At 44.2% G+C, this 23091-nt stretch overlaps 1 protein-coding gene across 2 annotated transcripts in view; it reads left to right on the top strand.

The window, feature by feature from the left end:
* Positions 1–23091, top strand: part of FBXL7 (F-box and leucine rich repeat protein 7) — a 736049-nt gene that overhangs the window by 281953 nt on the left and 431005 nt on the right. For both annotated transcript variants that reach the window (XM_078685724.1, XM_078685723.1), the window contains exon 2: positions 254–343. In XM_078685724.1, the coding sequence (XP_078541850.1) occupies positions 254–343 (90 nt within the window). The remainder of the gene's footprint in view (positions 1–253; positions 344–23091) is intronic.

Genomic DNA, 23091 nt, shown 5'->3' with positions numbered 1-23091 from the left:
GGGTTGGGTTAAGCGGGTATGGGCAAAGGTGCATGTAAGAGTAACCCGCTTACCTTTTTCCTGTACTCAGAGGATTATCGCCATTCCCTTGCTCCAGCCCCTAAATTGTGAGCTCATTAGGCTTGTTTTACTGGTGTGTTGTCAACCCATGCATGTATGCACTCTTTCCCCACTGTCCAGCAGTCAATGACAAGCAAAGGTCATGAGAACCATGAATCTCACTGACGCCATTTTGTTTTTCTTGTGTTTTTAGGCAAAGGCAGCTCAAGCATCTCATCCGACGTGAGTTCAAGTACAGATCACACTCCAACCAAAGCGTTCAAGAATGCAGCTACCAGCGAAGGTACGTTGGGCACGAGGTCTTACCACTGGCCTTGATTTACTTCAGTAGTAACTGTTTGAAAGAGCAGCTAAAAGAGGCAATGATTCGGGCTTTCAAGCATTCAAATGACATAAAATCCACTTCTAATTTAGTTTCCAGATTTTGTGGGTTGAAAGAACGTTTTGGTGGAATAGTTTGGCCTCAGTCCGTCGACTGTGCAATTCATTAAGTATATTTCCCTCTAAAATAAACATTTTCAGAGGTGTTTTAATGTGTATTTTAATTGCTATTGCTGTGCTAAGACTCCAGTGCTGGGCCTTCAAATCTCTTACTTCCGAAGACAGTGTCTGGGTGTAATGGAAATATGTTGCTTGAATTATAAATCCTTTTTATGATTCCATATACGTACTCCACCCAGAAGCCTGTGGCGCTGTGATATTATAGAACCCCGCGTGGGGCGCGGCGGAGGGAGTAGCACGTGAACAAATGGACATGCCAAGAGTGGTTTTTGGACAAGACCAATGAAAACATGGGCTTGAACTGCAGTTATCGGGTGCTGACATGCCCATTTGGGTGTTGGAAGTGTTGGGAAAGAAAGGGGGAGGCCGAAGGATTATATGTAAGCGTGTTTTTAGGGTTTCTATTGCAATGAGTTTAGCAGATGGGGATAAGGTATTTGCTGTGCTTGCAGGCTTATGTTTGAATGGGGCTTTTGAAACCTTTCATATTTGCCGCAATGTAAGGGAAGCGGTCTACATGTACCTGGCCCATCAGTTGGGAGGATGTATTTCAGCTCAGCTACAGGTTATGAACCAAGCGAATGGCCTTTTTCAAGGTTATTTAAATAACTGTTTTGTAACCTTACTTTCATGACCATTACAATAAACGTGTTGCCACATTTAAACACGCTTTTACCTACATATATGTACTGATAATTGCTGCGTAAAGCAAAACAACGTTTCACTTTTGCGGGGTATAGTGTTTTCTTTATACTTTGAATGGCACAACCTTTCATTACGGTGTGTAGATTTTAGCTGCAAGTTTGACACGACAACTGTAAAGAGTATCTCATGTGCCAGCAGCCTAAAGCTATATGTTTATAAATGTATGCATGACGAGTTGCTTAGCCCATGATGACGTTCAGGGATTTGATTTTGATCATGGACTACAGGATCGAAGGATGAGTAGATTATTAACCTCACCATGCTTCAGGCAGCGACTATTCACTTTTAATTTATTTTAATCTGACTTTTATCTTATTTATTGCAAGTTGTAGATTGCTTTTAACATGGCATTTTTTTCTCTCACAAGACGATGCTTATTGTAAAGAGCAAGTTAAGTCTTGTGTTATACTATCTGGTAACATGAAGTCTAACATGAAGTTAACACATGTGATTAGTTAGCAGGCTGTGTGTAAGTGAAGATTGATTTTTTTTTAAAGTCCATCTTGATCCAAGAACTGTTGATTTTGCTCAAATCATATATAGCATTCTAACTTATAGTGGCTTTCAGCCAGCCCTCTTCATCCATTGCTCTGTTATTGCGTCATTTACATTTTTCTTCTGCTCACAACAACATACAGCATGGGGCAATGAGTCAGCCCTCTTCAGTCATTAGCTAACTTCACTGTGAGTGACACCATTCTCCCTTTTCACAGGTCGCACACCCACACCCAAAGATGTTAATACAAGTATTAGGGACTTCTATGACAATAAGTCGTTTTTGACACCCCAAAAATATTTTTGCTTTTTGCTAATGTTTTTTTTTTTATATTGATGAGGACCTGCTAGCTTCCCGGACAATAAAACTTTCAAAAACAGTACAACGACAAAAGGCTGGCGCTCCATGCCAGAACTAATGGCTTTGCCAATGCTTGTTAAGTTATTGATTTTGATATGTATTTTGTCTGCTGCACTTTTTAGTAGCCTCCCAGGTAACAAAGAGCTGGTGATGCCCTGAATGATCAGGAAGGAAGGCCAAGAAGCACATAGAAGCGAGTGAATAAAACAATGTGTTTATCAATCGAGTGTTGTCATGTTGTGAGAACAATGGGAGGAACTTCCCTTGTGAGAAATAATTCAAATTGCAGGTTGTTGATTTGGGTGTACTTTACAACCAATTGTCATATAAAAGGCCTTTTTTGCATAAATTCGGTTCGAACTCTAGATATTGGTAAGGAGTAAGCTGGAGTATACAACACAGCCCTAGCATTTGAAACAAAGCCTGCTGCTAGGTTCAGGAAGCTGAATCTGAGAATGGTTTGCTCGTGTTAAAACTCAGTGCAATGGTTTATGGAAACAGAGTGGTTTAGCTTGGGATGAAAAGTTAGTTTTAATAGGATTTGGGGTTTTAGATTAAATCAAATGTTTTGGTGGGCTTGGAAAAGATCAAATACTTTAAAAACGATGTAGAAAAACTTAAATTGTTAAATAAAAGTAAGTATGTTTTCCTGGCAGCAGGTTGCTTGTTGGCTGTTTTCTTCCTTTTTCTTGGGGTCCTCTTCTTCATTTGATTTTCTTTCATCTTGTTTCACTCTGTGAAATTGTTTTCCATCGGATTTATATTGCGGTGTTAATCGATTCATTTCACATAGTCTTATATGCAATATATTAAGATTGGAACTGTAGAAGTTGAATCAATGGGAGCTACTGAACCATTCACCAGAATATGTAGGTCTCTTCTGAACCATGACTTCTCTGTTGATTTTGTAAACTTTAAGCACATTGAGAATTTTTTTTGTATATTGTGCTTTGTAAGTGCAGTCAGAAGTGGTAGCAATAGTAGTTTCCTTTTAAAGAATGGAATTGGGGCCTACACAATGGATCAGGTGATGTCTTGTGTTGGAATTGCAAACAGGCCTAAAATGTGGTGGGAAATCTATTTGGAATATATAGATTTATGAGCGCCTGCAGTTTTTCCACTGCCAAATGAAATATGCCATAAATGCCTTTGGCTTAGATTGTGACTTGTAGAATGTGAACCCTCAAAAAACGTATGTCCTGCAGACGACAGTTGGATTCTTGCTTTTTATTCCCTGTTGCCATCTAAATGTCAGTTATGGAATTACAGAACCCCGGTACTGCACCCTTGCAACAGGCCCAGTGTGGTGTTGCAAGAATGCTTCCATTGGGGATATTGTCTGGCTCCTTTGTCATCCCACTTTTCTTTGCAGTAGGTTAAATAAGGGCTGATAAAAAAAATAAGCAAGGTTTTTTTTTCATGGAAATTATTTGGGGGTCGATCCCTTTTACTGACTTCTACTGACAGCTTTAACTGTTTGCAAGCCCCCATGCAACCAATCCTCAAAAACAGTCCAATAAGGAGTAGAGAGACTGTGAGGTTTGGGTCAGTAACATTCAGTCACTGGAGCGGATGTGTTTTTCGGTGGTTTGTCAATGCTTGGATGGCCTGTCCATTAATAAATGGTCACATTGCCATTTTGTGTCCCATTAGATTTTGGTGATATATTATCAAGTAGTCCCTTTCGAAGATTGCGGATACCCCATGATGTGCAGCTTATAATTCACAGTTAATGTATGCTCAGTGAGGTGTTTACTTTGCTGACACAATGACATTTTAATTGCTGGTTTATGTCTTTTTTGTTTGAGAAGTGCTGCTGTTTGAATGCCTTGGCCTGTCATAAAGACACAGTGCATCTCACTAATTACCTTTGCATGCTCATTTGTTTTACTTTGCTGTTACCATAACATGTTGGAGTGTACAACTTTTTTCACAAAGTAAACACAGTTACCCAATTAGGCTTTCTTAAAAATGGCCCCTTGTCAAAATTATCTACTTTGCAATACTTGCTGTTAATATCTGGAATTGTGCCATTTACAATGCAACTTCAACCTCCGACTCCTTTTAATAAAACTCTTCTTTGGTGGTATAGATTAACTCTGCTAATGCAGTCTGCACAGTAAGGGGACTCTAATCCCATCTTCCATATTATTGTAGTTTAAGATGTGCTTCATTATTAAAGGTTCTTTGTAGCGCACCTGGTGGCAATATACCCAACTATTACTAAACACTTCCTCTAGCATAAAGCCAGACATATCGGCTTTGACAATGCTTGTTCATGGGAAGTAACCCAAATGGTCGAAATCAATTTACCACATTTTTCTCCTGGAGAATACTTTTCAAATTTATTTTTAAAATGCATTTCCTCCCATTAATATCCACAAGCTGGTGTGCATAAATTTGATTCATGGTATGTTCTAGCTGGACGGTTACACTAATAAGGCAGTGCCTACAAGGATTGCCATAAAGAAGGCTTACTAAGTAACAATTTCACAACAATGTGACAGGTTTTGATCAATAGTTAACATCCAGGCTAGATGCATGATTTTTGAAGGTTACTCCTAAAACCTCCCATCAACTTGTCTTGAGTTACCAAAGATAATGAATAAAAAAAATATTTATTGGGTCGTAACCCTCTCTTCTTTGAATTGTGAAACTTTTCTGCACTGTGTCCATTTGATTCTTTCCTTTTCCTTTTACACGTGATGCAGTTTTCCCCTGCCAGACTACTATTTTGCTAAGTTCTTACAAAAGCAATAATTGGCTGAAAGCAAACAAAACTCTGAAAGTCATCAGTCTTTGGAAGAGAACAATAAATGTACACATTTATATTTCCTGCTGTTTCACCTTCAGTGTGATTCTCTTGAGCATCTGCAGACGGTCTAAAAATAACTTTTACTGAGAAAAGTCAGTTCTTTGTTGTGATTGTATTCACCCAAAATCTGCATAATGTTATGTTTTCACTGAAACTAAGCACTTCATAAATCTTCATTTGAATCAGTGAGGCAAATTAACACTTGGTCGGCATTGTGGTTTTCTGTATTAAGCTATATTTCAGAAGATTGTTTCAATTTTTTTTATTTAAAAAAGCAACTCTATCTTTATGAAGACAAGTCTTTTTCATTTTGAAATATGCATCTAATGTTTGTTGAAATAGATCATGTTTGGCTGCACGACTGGGAATTCACAGTGTGAAGTTGTGGCAGAGGCGTTACCTGGTGGCTGGCCTTTCTGTGTCTCTGTTAAGACCCTAAGTAGCCCACCCGTGAAGGAACTGAGAAACTGGGTGGGACAAATTGAGAAACTGGGTGGGACAAACTGAGAAACTGGGCGGGACATTCGTTAGCAGGCCGGTGTCAGGGAGAGCGAGGCATATCACCTCTCCATGCCTCGTTTGTGTATGGTGGGCTGAGGGCTCGTATAGGAGAGTGATGCGTATCCAGCCCCCAAAACAATGACCGCTTTTATAAGGTATTGATTAGAAGTAACACTGGTACATTTACACTACACGCTCATTTGTTTTACTAGCCTGTCATGATAACATATTGAACTTAACTTAGTTTCACAAAGTAAAGACATTATGCAAATAGTTTTTGTTGTTGGTTTAGAAGTAGTTTGCAAGCTCTATGCTCTTATCACATGCAGGCCACTAGGATGAGACACATATTAACCCCTGCCATTGTAACATTATAAGAAGCATCCTTTGTATTTATGTGGACTGATTGTGAACAATTGTTGAACATTGTGTGTGATTTCAACCTCATATTATAAAAAACAGATTTCAAAGTCTTTACCAGTGGGGTTAAATGTTCTGTCATTTTTTAAGGAATCCAGGGCCAGTAGTACAAAGGGTTCAATTCGCAAAATTGGCTATTTGTAACTGCACAGTGGCCTTTTGGTTTGCACTAAACACAAATTGCGATTCTGTAACACATTACCAAATTACAGTATGGGTTTGCGACTACATATCGAATCGAGATTTGGAGAGGGCGTCTTTAAGATGCCCCTTCAAAATAGTGATTTAGAGGGATTGGGATGCATTAACGTTTTGCAACTGGAACCCGGACCATGGACCACTCACTAGTCTTAAAAAAATGTTTGAAAACCTTTTTCTTTTAATTTATGCATTCTGTTTTCCTTTGATGAAAATGGGCTATATTTGTTAAAAAAAAATGAAAAGATTGCTTTACTCAAAATCAATCACAGACATGGTGGTCTGCTGACCCCAGCAAGCCACCTTCTCTTTGATGGCAGTAGATTGTTGTGGATCACAATTTGCAACCTATCTCATTAATATTCATGAGGTAGGTCGAATTGCCACCCACTATGGTTTGGCATTTTGCGAACCGATTTATTAGTATGTAGTCCATTCACAAAATACCACACCAGTTGCAAAAATACTAGCCACAAGATGCATCCAATGTTTTGCCTTTAAAGTCTAATCCGTTCAATCTTTTGCAGATCTTGGTCAATTTAGCTACCTGACTTTCGTTGAACTGGAGCCTATCAAAGGTTTGAAGGTGGCAACATTGCCAGAAGTTTCATTTTCAAGATGAGCTAACTGCTCCATAACCAGAATGCACCAATACCCTTACTGGCCATGTATGCAATATATAGAATTCCTGTTTGACCAGGGCCATGAAATGGTATTGTTTGCATCCATCAGCATTTCCATCAATTTGAACCTGTTTTGCCTGGTTATTCTCTTCAGGGGTTGGATCTCCAAACACTAACTGTGTGGCCTCTGGGTTAGTAAAAACTGAGTTGTGCAACATATTTCTTTATCATAGTCGACACCTCATTCTAAAAAAGCTCTTATTTTGTGGCACAATTATCATAGATGCAGTTCATTTTCCTTTGCTCTGCATACTCTTCAACCAAATCTGAAGCATTGAAGAACATCTTTTTGGCTTTCCACGTTGGCTTTCCATAGAGTGTACTGTTGATTTGTAATTATTTTTTCTGTACTCCCATGTGTTATACCCCAGAGACCAGCAACTTAGATAGGATATAGATTGAAGCTAAAGATATCTCCTTTCTGAACGTATTGCACAATGGAGTGTTGTAGATTGAATGATGTCTTGTGAAATCATCCCAGCTAATCCTTTGTTTGTGACATCTAAGTATCTAAGAAGTATTTCTGCATTTAAACCCAAACCACCTCTTTAATGTTGAAAGTGCTTATGAAACTTGGCTTTATTTGGACACAGTGCCATATGAGCAGCCACCTTAAGTGACTGTGGAGTGTTTAGCCCGTTGGGAGTTCAAATAATTGTCAAGCTTTCAGCCTTACGTCCTTTCTCCAAGGGGTGCAGAGGTTCTGATTGCTATAAACTGGAAAGGGTATTTATCTTTTACAAGCATGGTGGATGTTACTGCAGCAGAAAGCAGTCTCTTATCTCATATAGGGGAAACGTCCTTTCGGACGAAGCCATAATCACTCTTTGCCAAGACAGTGCCATCAATAGAACGAACGCGGCATTAGCATGCATTCGTTCATCACGCATGTGGTAACAATGACTTGCTTTCAGGGGGCGTATTGGTGGAATGGTGTTGGATTGAAAGTCAAACACCTTCCCTACTGTTGCGCAGACTGGAGGTGGAATAGTAAATTAAATTATTCCAACATCCAGCACTCCCCTAAGGCAAGTCATTAAAACGACTTGCGTGCTGAACAAATGCGCCCTAAAGACGCGTTCGAACAAAAGAAGGGGTTCAGAATGCATGCGTCCTAAACACATTTAGAATACCGTCATACATTCCTCATATGGTGCTCCCACTGTGCCACCTAATGTCCACCAAGTTTGGGATCCACTGAACCCTACCTAGGCACCCACGAGGACAAAGGAGCCAACATGGAATCTAGGATTTGAACTAAACCAGGGTAACACACTGTGCACATTACCATCAGCAGGTTGCGGGTTTCCTATTTGGAGGGTCTCCAATAGTGTGATGACTTTCCAGCAAGCCACTTTTTTCTTTGTCATCTGAAGGTTGTAAGAACCAGAATCCATAGGGGGAGGTTGGGTCTTGGGACCTTCCGCATTAACACATGTGATTGTAATGTGAGGATCATGAGTTTATTTGGGTGTGCAAAATACCACCTTTAGTTTTTATTATGCAAACTTTGTCTTCAGGATTGTGGGGTTTCCTAGAGTGAGCTCTGTAGGTAAAGTTCTGTCTTGCATCCTTTCACCTCCACCGGGTTAGATATGTGCAGTGTGCCTTGGGTTTCATGGTGTTGTTTGCTAGGCTCTTGGCCTTTGGCACTCTTGAAGTTCTTGGTCTGTACCCTGTCATCAGGGGGCTGTAGAAAGTGCCAATGGAGAATTCATAGTGGGAGGGGTAGATCTCGTGATTGCCGTTTGGGTTTGGTTGTTAAATTTGCTCATGCAAAGAGTGAGTAAATGCAGTAGATGGCTTTTGCCAGACTGTGTCCATTGCCTCAGCATTTGAGGCCCAGTATTTTCAAGCAGACAATGCTTTGTACAGGAAATGTGCTATTTATTAAATTAAATGAAAAATAGATTTATAAAGCGCTTTAATACCCTGAAGTGTCTAGGCGCTATGAAAAATAGATGTATGCTGTTGTCCTGGGATTTAAAATTCATGCCGCTAATGGGGAGAAATGTTGTGCTCCAAGATAACTGGGGGGTATGATGCAAATTTACAAAATGGTATTTGAATGAGATGATCCTCTGCGGTGAACTTGGGCAAACAAAGAAGAAAAAGGCGGCCCTGGAGGTCTCTAGAGAATAGGATTAATATCCACTCTTTAATACCAGCATGACTTCATGCGGCCTGGGGGAATTCATCTGGTTTGGGTTTTAGCGCATCTCAGGGTTTTCCCCTAAGTGACGATTGATCTGAAGATGTGTGTGCACCTGTGTGCACATAGTCTTCTGCCAGCGTTCTGCTGAGCATTTGTCTTGAGTGCTGGCGACCACTGCATATCTCTGACTTGCCCTGTTGATTAAAAACTTCTCCCTATGAGTTTAGAGTACATCACAAACAGATTCTAAAATGAACAAACTGCAAATACGGCAAAGTGAAAAAATATATATTCAAACTGATTAGCTGATTTGATGAGGTTGCTGATTTGATGTGGTTGATGATGAAGAGCTGAGTATGTGTTCTATTGGCTCTTTCCTTAAGTATCCCTCATCACGTCGACTCAGCAATCTTTCATCCAGATTGACCTGAAAGTAATTACTTTTTATGTTGAATGACAAATTACCAGTAATGTTTGAAAGTGCTGTGCTAACATAAGGCCAGGAGCACTCAGGTTTTGGCATTGTGGCAAATGGTGTTATATAAAACTCCTGATAAATGCGCATTACATTAAAAATAGTAAGGTGGTATGTTATGTCTCTTTTAGGTCTGGGCAAAATGTAAGCTTCAATAGAAAGTTTTGTATTATGCTAAACTTTTCAAAATTATCCTGGCTCAGCCAGAATAAATCTCACCAAGATATTTATTCTGCTGAAACCAGTCTTTTGTCAACATCTTGTGTGACTTTTTCACACAAGGTACGCAGATGCATGAAAAAAGTCATGCGAGATACTGGAAACCCACATTTCACTCTAAAAGCACAATTTTCCAACATTCTGTGGAAGTTTTGAAAAATTGCATGAAAAAAGTGGGCAATTTCATCAGTATTATGTTTTGTGGCCATTCATGACTACTAGAGGAGTGTTAGTGCTACATCACATAGGACGAAGACATGCTGTTGGTGAATTCAGAAACAAGGGAATGGGGATTGCCTAAGTAAACACATCAATATCAACCTTCAAAGAAAAACAACTGAGAAAGGTGACAAGAAAAATACATTTGAGGTTGTTGCTGTTCACCACTGAAGCAGAAAGTCAGGTCCTCTGTGATTCAGTGGCGTGTTGACTGCCAGCGGCCTTTTCCAATGTATCGGTATCTTTCTAAGAAGATTAACTGATCAATGGCACAGTGAAAACATATTGATGATGTAGACCACAGGGAAAATGATAATCATTGTCAGAATTTTCTTTTTACCTCCTCGATACAAGTTTCTGCTGGGGGAGATTTATAATCTGTCATTTTTTGTCGCAGAGGTTGTGTTACGGTTTCTGTATGCATTGTTTTGTTTGATAGTGTGATACTGGAGAGACCCATCTGACCCAATTTGCTTATTTTTTGCCCCCGTGGGTACTCTATGACTCATGGGATCACTCCTACTTTACCTCTCTGCCTGTGTTCAGTTTCAGCCTCCTATGCTGCACACGCAGCCTGTGATTTTTAATGTGTAGTCAGTTGTGTACACCCTGTTCCACCCATGATGTGGTTCAAGGTAGTGACTAGTGTGGAACATGCACGTTTTGGGAATTAAAACAAGTGGGATATCTCATCTCTCAAATGAACATCAAAGAACGCTGCTTCTGGTGAGAACATGCTAATCAACACATCAGTTGTTTTAATATATTTGACGTTGCTTTGTTATTCCCACTTGTTATTCTTGAGTCATACTGAAAATGATGTATCTGTCTGGGGCTGATGGTTGCCTGCTTGTTCTCTGCCATAAAAGCATACTGTCAAACTGTCATCTGCGGTTAACTTGATTTTCGAACGTCCTTGCATTAATCTGCTTTTCAAATGCAGGAGAACGATCGTGGCATATTTTTCATGGGGCTAGTTGTTTCTTTTGTGCTTATCGTGATCTTTAGAAACTTAATAAAAAAGGACTAAAAAAGCAAATTACATTTTCAGGACATTAAATCAACTCTAGAGTAATTCAATTTGGCCTGTGAGTAACTTCGGTTCCTTTTGTAACATTTGAAATTGCATTAGTTGCCCCTTCTTAGGTATTCATTGCGCGTGGTATCTTCCGTTGGGGCTGGTTACACCATCAGAATTATGAGATCTGCAGAAGCTCTGTAGATCTGTCACCTGGAGATTTTGGATGCGAAAAGCAGTGGGGTGAAAGTTCTGCCCAAAATGAGGACTTTTGAGGGGAATCGGAATCAAAATTACTGATTTCACCAATAATTCCTCATTTCATAGTGAACCCCGAGGGTTCAGCTTATAATGATTCCACCAGTAATTCCTCATTTCATAGTGAACCCTGAGGGTCCAGCTTGTAATGGGCTGGATGTTCCCCACTCCCAGAGTTACCAGTACCCCTGAAATCCAGGGGTGGGGAAAATCTGACTCATTTATCACTCCTAATGAAGGCCTTAGTCAAAGGTGGTGTCTTTACTTACTACCACATATTTAAAAATGCAGAAGGATAGGGTAGTGATGGAGAAAGGAAAACGCAGTTAATGCGCCTTACCTGTTGTGATTTCACAGCACATGCTGGTGAGTGGAAATCATTATTCACCCCTCCATGCATGATCAATTAATCAATCAGCAGCCCTATCTTTGTTTATTGAGAGCCCATGTTGGACACTGTGAAGTTCTCTAAGTCAGGTCTCAAAAATGACCATTATGAACATCTGGAAGAAAATGTCCAGCATAGACTTAAGGACATCAGAACAATGAGGCCTCAAGGCCTTCTTCAATCTGCCCAACAAATATGGAGGCTCCCACGGTTAACTTAAGTATTTTCCAAAACAATAAGGGCCAGATTTACAACGTGATTTTGCAAGCGCAAACGGGTTTGCGGCTCGTTTGTGCATGCAAAATCACTGTGGGCTATGTACAAAGCCTATTTAGCGAGTCACAAATTATTTGTGAGTCGCTAAATTGGTTTTGCGACTCACTATTAGGAAGGGACAATCCCTTCCTAATAGTGACGGCAGAGCCATGTGTGAATGTTTTACGACTGCAATTGCGGTTGCAAAATACTCACAAATTACCGCCCTCTTCAAGAGAGTGGTAATGGAGTCGCAAATGGTAAGGGGTCCCCCCCTTTGTGACTGGCTCCAAAAATATTTTTTAAGGGCAGGCAGTGGTCCCAAAAAATGAAACAAAATAAATGCATCCCGATTTCCTTTAAGGAAAATGGTCTGCATTTTAAAAAAAAACTGCTTTATTGAAAAGAAGTCCCAGACATGGTGGTCTGCTGAGCCCAGCAGGGCACCATCTTTCCTAGTGGGCTCGCAAATTGTGAGAGGCTCATTAATATTCACGAGCCTCGTAATTTGCGACCCCATTGGGAATCACAAACAGACTGTTGTACATGCAAAATAGTGCCTCGCAAATTGCGAGTCGCAAAAGGCTCGCAAATTGCTAGGCGATATATTGCACGTCGTACATCTGGCCCATAACAACTTACGGACAGGTATGAAGTACACTGGAGGGCTGTATGCTTTGATCAGATTGCTGTTGTAGGTGCAATTCAGTGCTTAATTTGTGGAAGTGGTTGCTGTTGGTAAGTACCAGCATTTTTTGGGGGGAACATGACTCACTTTTCATCCTCTAGTACTTTGCGTCCCACACACTGTTAAAGAGACAATGAAACATGTTATTTTCATCAGCAGACTTTGAGCAAGATAGAGAAAGGCGGAAAAGAGAAAAAGGAGGAGGAAGGGAAATGAAGGAAATAAGTGAAAAATAAGGGTTCAGGATTTAAAAAAAGCCAGCAAGAGTGAAATCAAAAGATAGAATTTTTAGATGGAAGAAGGAAGCGGCATGTGACAGAAGCAAAAGTAGGCTGTGTGGGCAACCCTGATATTTGGCTGCACCAGTGCTAGGCTCCTAAGAAAACTATGGGCACATACTCATAGCCAAAACGGTGAATTCCTGAGGGAATACAAGCTTCTTCCCATCCTGGCTGTGGTCCGTGAGGTGTCTCCCAAAATGGCGCCTTGCTGCTAAGAGCCGATGGGACGCACCAATTCTGGGAAAGAGCTGTAAGAGGACGAGTGGCCGGATATCGAGGCAGAAAGTGGGCGAGCTCTCCTTGATCCTGAGGCTCCGGATCACTGCGGGGAGTAGATCCTGCCCTCCTGGGACTGTGGTGCAGGCTGGTGTGCATTCGCCTGGCAAGAGCAGCGACCCGGTCGTCCGGAGGCAGAGTGGGCTGGCCGGGAGAACACTGCATCGGATGGACTGAATTCCGCATTCCGTCAGCGGCGTCAGAGACGCCGGCCGGTGGAGAGAAACCAGACAGCACCTCCTGACGGCCCGCATCCTTTACCAGCTACCAGCAGCGGTCCCAGACCCTGTGGGAGGAGACGGATTTAGCCCCCGTGGGGCCTCATGACTATACTTGGGAGCAGTGGCGGCGCAGACCATGTGCGTGTTGGTTCAAAGGTGCGGAGTTGGCGTGGGGACACAGTGCCAGCCATACTTTGGGGGGGGCACAGGGTTGGAGTCCCCCTGCACCCCTCCCTCACTGAGTAACTGCCGAGGGAGGGTGAGCCCCTGGGGTGAAAGCGGGAACACGGCTGGAACCACAGCCCTGCTGACTTGCGACAGCGACACTACAATCTCGCCTAGAGGTCATGTACTGGTTCATCTAGTTGCCGGGCATGGCCCTTTAAGGTAAACCTCCAATGGGCAAGGCATTTATCTGGAACTTCTTGGTCGCAGATGAACCTCCTTCTGTGGGTTGGTGTGCCCATCTTGTGGCGGAGACCCACCTGGCATGGCGAACCCACAGACCCTGATCCTGCTCCTGCTTGGGAAACTGGGCAGTATGTCACCGTGAGCACCATATCAAATACATAAGAGAAATGGGTGGATCTGCAAACCCACTCTCCTGCGATTTGGGGACTATTCCTCCGTCTGGTAGCCCGTGGATTGGTGGTTATGGCTTTTAAATACTGTTGTGGGAGGAAGATGCCTATCTACACCCCGCAGCAGACTTCCTTGTGATGGCTAGAGATAAGGAGCCCAGGTCGTCGAGGCAGGGGAAACTAGATCAATTTGCTAAGGTGCCCCCCACGACAACAGGAGCGGAGGGTGGTGCTCCACCTCTCCCTGACAACGCCACTATACTGCAGGCAATCCACGCATCCAGAGAGAGCCTGGAGGGGAAGATGGCGGAGATACGCTCTGAGGTCACATTGCTACGTCAAAACATAAGAAACGTTTCCGAGAGGGTCACAGATGCTGAACACCGTATCTCCGAAATGGAGGACACCTCTCATACCATGCACAAATATGTGTCAGGACTTATGACCTTGATAAAAGAAGTGGCATGGAGGGTGGATGACGCCAAAAATAGGGCCCACAGGAATAACCTTCGATTTATTGGTTTTCCGGAAGATGCAGAGCGAGCAGACCCAGGCAAATTTCTCCTGACCTTTCTTAAGGAGGCCCTCCCTGCCGCGCAGTTTTCGGCTTGCTTTGTCATTGAAAGGGCGCATTGGATGCCAAATGTCCACCCAACGCCAGGGGCTCCTCCTCGCCCTTTGATTGCCCGTTTCCTAAATTTTCAAGATCGGGACTTAATACTTCGGGAGATAAGGAAGAAAGGTGAGATCAAATACGAAAACACGTGAATAATGGTATTCCCGGATTACTCCCGTGATGTACTAAAACAGAGACCTACCTTTGATCCCATCAAAGCGAAACTCAGATCACTTGGGATTCAGTACATGTTATTATTCCCCGCAAAACTTAAAGTTATCTTCCAAGGTACTACACAGTTCTTTCAGTCCCCAGAGGAAGCATGGTCCTGGACAGAAGAACGACCCTCCCTGGGGCGTAGACTGTCCCAGACCACGGACCTCCAGGCATTCAGGTTGGGGGGTCCCAGTCAAGAAAGACCCAAGGAGAAGCAGCAGAGGAGAGTGTTGAAGGTATGGAAACCCGCCATCAGAACACCGCTGAGATATTTGCAACACGGGGAGGGCAGACCACAAAACTCGGATCTGGAAAATAACATGACTCTTGGGCCAGCCGCGCAGACTGTGTGTGGATCGAGTGAATATGTTACCACGGAGCAGTCGGAGAGAGAGGATTCGGTGGATCCGGACAGCGAACACTCACTGCTTGAAAGCATTCAACAGCTGGAGGCTCCAGACCCAATCCTGGTAGAAGCAAGTGTCCAGCAGCAAAGTCAGCTCAGTAATGGCAAGAGGAATGAGATGCAGGGGCCGGAGAGCAGCAGAGAGACAGTAAGACTATCCTAGGGCCTTTTAGATTTTGCAGACCTTGGCCTGAGGTTACTGCTGGATATCGACTTGATAGAGGGAAGTATATTGTGTGTTGTTACTGCATTATTGTGTAGTTAATTGAGAGTGGGGGGGCTACAGACCTCTTGGTGGATTACCCGTGCCAGAGTTGTCATGTTGACGAATTAGGGGGTGGTGTGGGTACCTGAAGAGTGTAGGGTGGGGGGCATGTTAGATTTTGTCAAATGTTGTGGGATTTGTTTATTGCGAGGGGGAGGGAAATGTTTTTTCCAGTTAGATTACATGAATACCGAGATTGAGAAGGGAAAGAGAGATGTAGACACTCCTCTGGGGAAGGGCTGGGCATGGGTTGATTCAACACCTAAATTGCAATGGCGGAGGGCAGGTTCACGGCACTGACATGGAATATCAATGGGTTAGGAAATAAAATCAAATGGGGTTTAGTGGCCAATTAACGTAAAAGACTTAAACGCAACATAATATTTTTGCAGGAGACGCACCTGATGGGTTCGAGTTGTTCTTTCCTGGGACGAGGGTACTACACTACCCTGGCACATGCAGGCTTTACTAAGGATTCTAGGGGTGTGGCAATTCTCATCAAAAAGTCTCCCCTTTTTGTTTTACTCAGCAATGGGTAGACCCTGATGGGACATACATCGCAGTACATGGAATTTGGAACCGTAAGACGTTTTTACTCATTGGTGCATACGCTCCCCCACGACTGCAGCAACGTACGCTAGATAAACTGACTGAGCTCCTACTACATTACAGCCCCACCACACATATTATAGGAGGGGACTTCAATGACGTGATTGAACTCTCCCTAGATCGAACTAAATTGCGATCTGGGTCCCATGGATCCACGCCATTGGCTGTGTTCCAAGATGTTCTCCGACTGACTGACTTGGCGAAGGCACCATCCAAACCTACATGCCTACTCATATTTCTAGGGAGCTCACAAGGTGTTCTCAAGACTGGACTATCTCTTCACTCCAGCGGGAGAGATTGGTCATGTGGAGAGGATAGAAGGCTTAGCTAGGGGCATCTCCGACCATTCACCACTTTTATTGACGGTGGGAGGGAGGGGCGACAGCCAAGTAGCACACTGGAGACTGAGCTCATAGGCCTTGAAAGATGAGGAATCGCTAAAGAACTCAGGGTGAACTCGGAGCTCTATTTTAAAGAAAATGTAGGCTCAGTGCAGTCGGCAGTCACTTTATGGGAAGCATTTAAGTTGGTGCTCAGAGATAGAGCACAAAATATAATTGCCCATAGAAAAAGGTGAGAAACCCTAGCGATAGAGGCCTTAGAACGTAAGCTGATACGTCTAGAAAGAAGTGGAACCTTTGCATAGAGTAGTCATACCCTTCACCAAATTGACATAACGAAAAGGGAATACCAAGCGTTAGTAACCCGAGCGGTAAAGGCTCAACAATTGGCAGTCCAATATCGACTGTACGAGACAGGTGATAGGGCAGGGAAATTGCTTGCGTGGCTGGGCAGAAAGGAGATGGAGTCGAGATGGGTAATGTCCATCCAAGAACAAAACCACACATACACCACACCCAGGGATATAGCTGGGGATTTTGCCCGATACTACACAGACTTATATGCAACTAAATCGCAGGCCAGTGAGTTGCAAATAACCCAATATTTAGACATAATTGAGCTCCCCTTGCTCTCACAGGAGGAGAGGGACGGGCTTGAGGAAGACCTGACTCTTGAAGAATTGACAGAGGCCATTGGTCGCCAAAAGTCGGGGAAAACCCCGGACCCAAATGGTCTCCCGGGGGATTTCTTTAAATTAAATAATAGCCTGCTCGCCCCACACTTGCTCAATATGTTTCAGACATCAAAAGAACAAGGGAGTCTCCCAAAAGATCTCCGAATGGCTACTGTAGTGGTAATTTATAAAACAGGGAAAGCCCTGGAAGACTGTGAATCCCATCGACCCATATCACTGCTCAATATTGAAACGAAAAATCTGGCCACTATCCTTGCGGTGTGTCTGTTGACGGTTATTACTCCCCTGATCCATAGGGACAAATCTGGCTCTATGCTGAAGCGAGCCACACGCTTTAACCTACGGCAACTGGCTAATTGGATGGACACTGTGCAGGGTCGGGATAGCCCCCATCTGCTTCTTTAACTTGATGCCGAATAGGCATTCAATACCATTCATTGGCCCTTCATGAGGTGCATCCTGGAGACGTTTGGATTTGGTCCAATATTTATGGGATGGTTGGCAGTACTATACCATGCCCCTGAGGCTAGAGTTTGGGTCAACGGTGTGGTCTCAATGAGCTGGCCGATCCAGCGAGGCACTAGACAGGCTTGTCCCTGGTCCCCCCTGCAATACGCCCATATATTGAAGCCGTTGGACTGTGTAGTTCGAGCCTACCAAGGGCTGGGTGGTTTTATAGACGAGTACCGATTTTGGGAGGAAGAATGCATATCTCTATATGCGGATGATATTTTATTATATGCCACAGACTCAGCCGAGTCACCTGCCCAAAATATTGCGAATCTTTGAGGAATATGGCTGCCACGCGGGTTATAGGATTAACTGGAGTAAATCCACCTTGTACCCTGTGGGTGGGGAAGTGGAGCCCCAGACCGACCCGAGTTGCCTACGATTGTCTACGGAGGGGTTCACCTACTTTGGACTCTATATCACTACTGGGGTAGCCACTAACTTAGAGCACAATATCAAGCAAATCCTTTTAAACTTTAAAGCAGACGTCAAGAGGTGGAAGAAACTCTCTCTGATGATCATGGGGAGGGCCGCTATGTACAAACTGATTACACTGCCTCAGCTGCTCTTTATTTTGCAAAACACCAACTGCAAAATCCCAGAGACCGTGTTTGCAACCATTGATAGTGAGCTACGCTTGCTTTTATGGGACGGGGCACACCTGCGGTAGCATTACCAACACTGCTGCCCAACCCATACAATGGGGGTCTGGCCCTACTGGACATCAGGGCCTACTACAAAGCGGCACATTTTATTGTAATTAATTAATGGAATCACGCTCCAAGCGACCACCCCACCTATAGGTTGGAAAGATTACAATTCCGAGAACGCACACACTTACACTATATATATGGCGATAAGGGCAGAACCCAGCTCTTGCCAGCTACCCAAAGAGTGCTGGAAGCATGGAAAAGCGCGGAGAAGCAAATTAAATGGGATATAAAACCCGCAAGGGAGACCCCATTATGGGAGGGAACTAGGCAAGCTGAGATTGGTAAGCTGAAAGAGTTTAGACAGTGGGATCTCATAGGGATTTCCAAACTACGGGATGTCATAGAAAAAGGCGCATTGGCCCTATTTACCTAACTTCAAGCCACATATCAGCTCCACGACACTCAAGCCTATGCCCACCTTCAACTGCGACAAGACTGGCAGGCGGAGGGGCTAGACGCGGTGACGCTGCCGGAATATGCCCCATTAGCGGGCAGACTCTTACAGGAAGTGCTCCCGACTCAAGCCATCTCGTTGACTTATAAAACACTAATTAACAATATGCCGGACAAACTAGGACTTTTGAGAGCTAAATAGGAACTCACTACTGGCCCGTTAGAGGACATCGATTGGGAGGCTGCCCTCATGTACCCACGCAAAGTGGCAATCAAACTAAGATTGCGGCTCATACAGTATAAAATACTACACAGGACTTACTTTGACAGAGCACGACTACATTTTATGGGGAGAGCAGATCACTCAGACTGCCTCTGATGCCACACGGAACGTGGTACATTTATACATGACCTCTGGGAATGCAGCAGGATTCAAACATATTGGAGCAAGATAGTGAGGGAACTAAACAATATACTGGTATCCCAAATTGAGTTGGAAGCCAGGTTCCTCCTCTGGGAAACCCCTCACATGTGGATCTGCCACGACATAGACTTATGTTGTTTAACTTGGGGCTGGTGGTGGCCAAAATGGACATAGCCCGATACTGGGGTGCCCACCAACTCCCAACACTCCGGGAATGGAGAACACGTTTGGATCTCTACATGGTTGCAGAGAAAGTGACATACGAAGCAAGGGGCGGTCCCCGCAAATTCCAAAAGATATGTGCCCCATGGATAAAATATTATGGATTGGATCTGAGGGCGGAGGAGGTGGAATAGGTCTTGCTGCTGGGGTGATCGGGGAAAGAGCCCTGCTAGTTATGCGATATGACCCATTGTTGATAAGTGTAGACAACCCACACGCTAATTTTGATACATGTATATATGCATTGCTGGAAACTAACCTCATGCTCTCTTTCAACGGAACTGTTGATATATCTTTTACATTGTACCAACTGCTATTGCCCAGTACTCACTATGTATTGTGTATTCATGATTATTTTGCCTGTAAGTTTAAATTACAAAAAACAAATAATTTTTTTTTTTTTTTAAAGAATGGTTGGCATTCTTGTCACTCTCAGTTGCCTTGCTCTTATTTGTGACTTTCCTCTCTTTCAGTATGTGACCTCCCCACAAGAGGTTTTTGGTTTCACCGGGGTTACATTCACCATTCTCACAGCTCTGAACACACCATTGCATCTGAGAAAAAAAGAGCCCTGTTTAAATACCAGTTTGCTGGATGTCAGCTGTAGAAATGTGTAAGGTGCCACATTGATTTTGACAGACATTGAAAACTGTTATAAGCAAGCACAGGCGAAAGCAATACCAAGCGTTGGAGGTCAGATTTGCCCCTGAAAGGGTGTTCATTTGGAAGGTAAGGCGCACACTGGAAACCTTGCACGATATTGAGGCGCGCACTACCACTATTAGAGATCGACTTGTCCCTACTTCACACTTAACAAAATGTCATAAAACAAGAGACACATTACCTTGTGCCAAGAGTGACGGCTGGGGGCTGAGAACTGGGAGGGGAGTGTGGCTGGGGAGAAGGAACTGCGTTGCTTTTTTACGCACAATTTTGTGAGGTGCAAGTGATTGGGAGATAGAAAGCACATAAGTATAAAATATAATGTAAAATCATCTTTTGCCACAGACGAAACGTTTCAGTAAGTGAACTGCAAGACCCCCTTGGTAATTTATCATTTTATGGCGTATTTGAATGTATTTTATGCAGTGTTCCTACTTTATGAATGGCGATGTCTACAGTGTTGTAAAGACATCTGTCTTTAATGACGATTTTAGAAATAGTTCTAATCCGTTTACTTTCCGGTACCGATTGAATTCCTGTCTTTGCCGGCTGCAGTCCTCAGACAATCCCCCTGTCGTGACATCAACAGTCCGCGTGAACCTGAGGCCTAGCAGGCAGCAGCTATGTATGTTTGAGCGCGGATAGAGACCAGAGAAAAATAAATGAAGAATGGAAAGGAAGGTTTTCTGTTTTTTTACTGCTGAAAGGCAGGGCTGGACTGGCCGTACCGAGAGTCTGGTAGGGTGGGGGCCGGTTTTGCAGTAGTGGAGGCCGCTTTTGTTACTGGGAGACAGTTATGCAGCGGTGCTACAATGTCGACCCTCAGTAACAAAAGCAGCAAGTAAGCTTTTCCAGCCTCCCGCGGCCAGGCAGTGCTTCCCCAGGGGCTGGTCCGAGTAAACTGCCAGAGTTGCTTTGGGTTCCCAATCCGGCTCTGCTGAAAGGCAAGGGATTGCTTGAACTGGGGCCCCCGGCCGGCTTTAGCGGTGTTGCCTCCAAAAGCAACATTCATTGCTGGCTTTCCCCTGCCCTATTATAGCATTCCAGTGTAGGATATCGGAGCACTTTGTGTCACACACACACACACACACACACACACATATTACAGAGACAATGAAACATACAAGTGTTCAAATCCATGTATACAAAAAATGTGGCAATTGTAAAATATTTGTGGTGCCTCAGCGTTAGCTTTTTACGGATGAGGGCGTGTTGTCCATTCCAATGATAAGCTTAAAGAAGGGAGAAACAGCTGCAATTCTGATGCATACAACCTGTCAAGTCCTCTTCATCCCATTCCATGTCTGGGTGCACCTGTATTGTTGGCCTAAAACACTTATCATAGTCCAACCATGCTTTCCCTGCAAATTGCCAGTATGCCTCATGAATTTTGGGCTCATATAACCATAAGTCTTTCGTGCTATGTGGAAACTTTTCCACTATCACGCAGGACATTATCATGAAAGTGTCCAACCAGTTATCGAAATGTCTTTCTTTTCTTACATGAGCCCTCTCTTTCCTGTCTTCCTCCTTTTTGTCGCATGTCACGAGATCTAAACCCAGTGGCGGCCACTAAAGAACGGGGTTGGTGGGGCGGAGAGGAATGAAAAAAACACTTACCTCTGTACGACCGCCACCTCTCCTCTATCTTCTTCTACTTCAGAAAACACACAGGCTCTCAGACTCCACTAGCAAATCGTGACACTGCTGTCACCAGCATGACAGCTGTGTCATGATTGGTCTATGTGACCTGGTTCGGCACTCAGACAGGGACTGAGGGCCTATGCATGTTCTCCGCCCAGGGTGTGCAACCCTGCCCAGTGGTGAACAGGCTTAGTGTGCATGACTGGCTGGCCCAAGAGGGCCGGCCAAACATTCATGGGCACTTAAGTGCACCAACCACTCCTCCCCACTCCTCCCCATGCTGGCCGCCCCAAAACTGGCTCAGTACAGAAAAATAAAACGATAATAACATAGTGTTATTATAATTTAATTTTTCCTTTTTTGCACTGCCCAGAGAGCAGTGGGGCGACGCTCCTCTACCTTGGCAGAGGAGCCGGCGCTGTCTAATCCTTCTATTTGGATCTCCAACAATGTGAAAATATCTATTAGTTCTTTGCACCATATGCGCTCTTTAACTGACTGCTTTTCTGCTAAGGCAGAGGAGTGTCGCGCAACAAATAACCGATAAGAACTCAAGGTTATATCATCTTAGATTTGTGGGGTGGGCGGGACTGTTCTGCTCTCAGAGGGGGAGGAGTGGTTTGCCCACTTTAAGTGCGCAAAGACCGTTTCACCGGCCCTTTCGGGCCCGTCAAACAGTCATGCGCACTTTGCATGTTCTCCATGCAGGCTGCATTGCAATCTACATGGAGAACATGCCCAGGCCCCCATTCCCTGGCTGAGCGGTGATCCACGGCACTCAGACCGAATCGGCACTCAGACCAGTCACAACACTGCGTTGCAGCATTGTGATTGGCTTAGGGGAAGGAGCCTGGCTGCTTCCCGTTCCGGCCCTGGAGAGACTAAAACTACATGGGAGAGAGTGGCAAGTAGGTATGTTTTCTTTCTTTTTTTGTACATCCCCCCCACCCACTCTCCCCGGTTCGCCACCCACGAACCGTGCCGGCCGCTACTGCAAAGGAATCAGTCAAGCTAGGTCCTTGGACCTAGTCACCATGCATAGGTTACCCAGTGTGCCCCTCTTATAGGCCTTTGGTGCCACCCTGCCGCTGTCAGGCCTTGAACTCTGCCCCATAATAAGCTCCCCCACACCTCCGTGGGAGTAGCATGATCCTTGTTTGTTGATGATCCCTCCTCAAGGGTTGCTGTTTTGCTTAGGTGTTGTGTGGTTGTTGCTGCTCTCTTGCCCCCTTTGCTGGTGTTGCACTGGCACTTCTTTGGCCCTTCTCTCTCCTAGCTCTCCTCAGAGTGGTCTTTGTGGCACTCTTTGCTCTCCCGGCCATCACCGGGTTTTTTTGGGCTGATCCACTCGTTTGTCTCCCCTTTTATTTGTTTCAGCAGCCAATCTTTGCAGTTAGTGGTCGCTGCTAGTCTGGCCACCCTTATTATTTCTTCGATCTGCTTGCTGCATGTCACTATCTGGCTCCAGCCTCTTGCCTGTTTGTTGACCCGCAGCCATTTCGTAGACGGGTCGCGTCACTGTTACTAGCTGTCCCTGCTCTTTGTCCTGCCCTGGTAGTTGCTAGAGGCTGCTCTCTACAAGGGTGGTCCCCATGTGCCCT

The sequence above is a fragment of the Lissotriton helveticus genome, chromosome 4_1 (genome assembly GCF_964261635.1).
Source record: "Lissotriton helveticus chromosome 4_1, aLisHel1.1, whole genome shotgun sequence".
NCBI classification, from domain to species: domain Eukaryota; kingdom Metazoa; phylum Chordata; class Amphibia; order Caudata; family Salamandridae; genus Lissotriton; species Lissotriton helveticus.
This window is presented reverse-complemented; position numbering and strand designations above follow the sequence as displayed.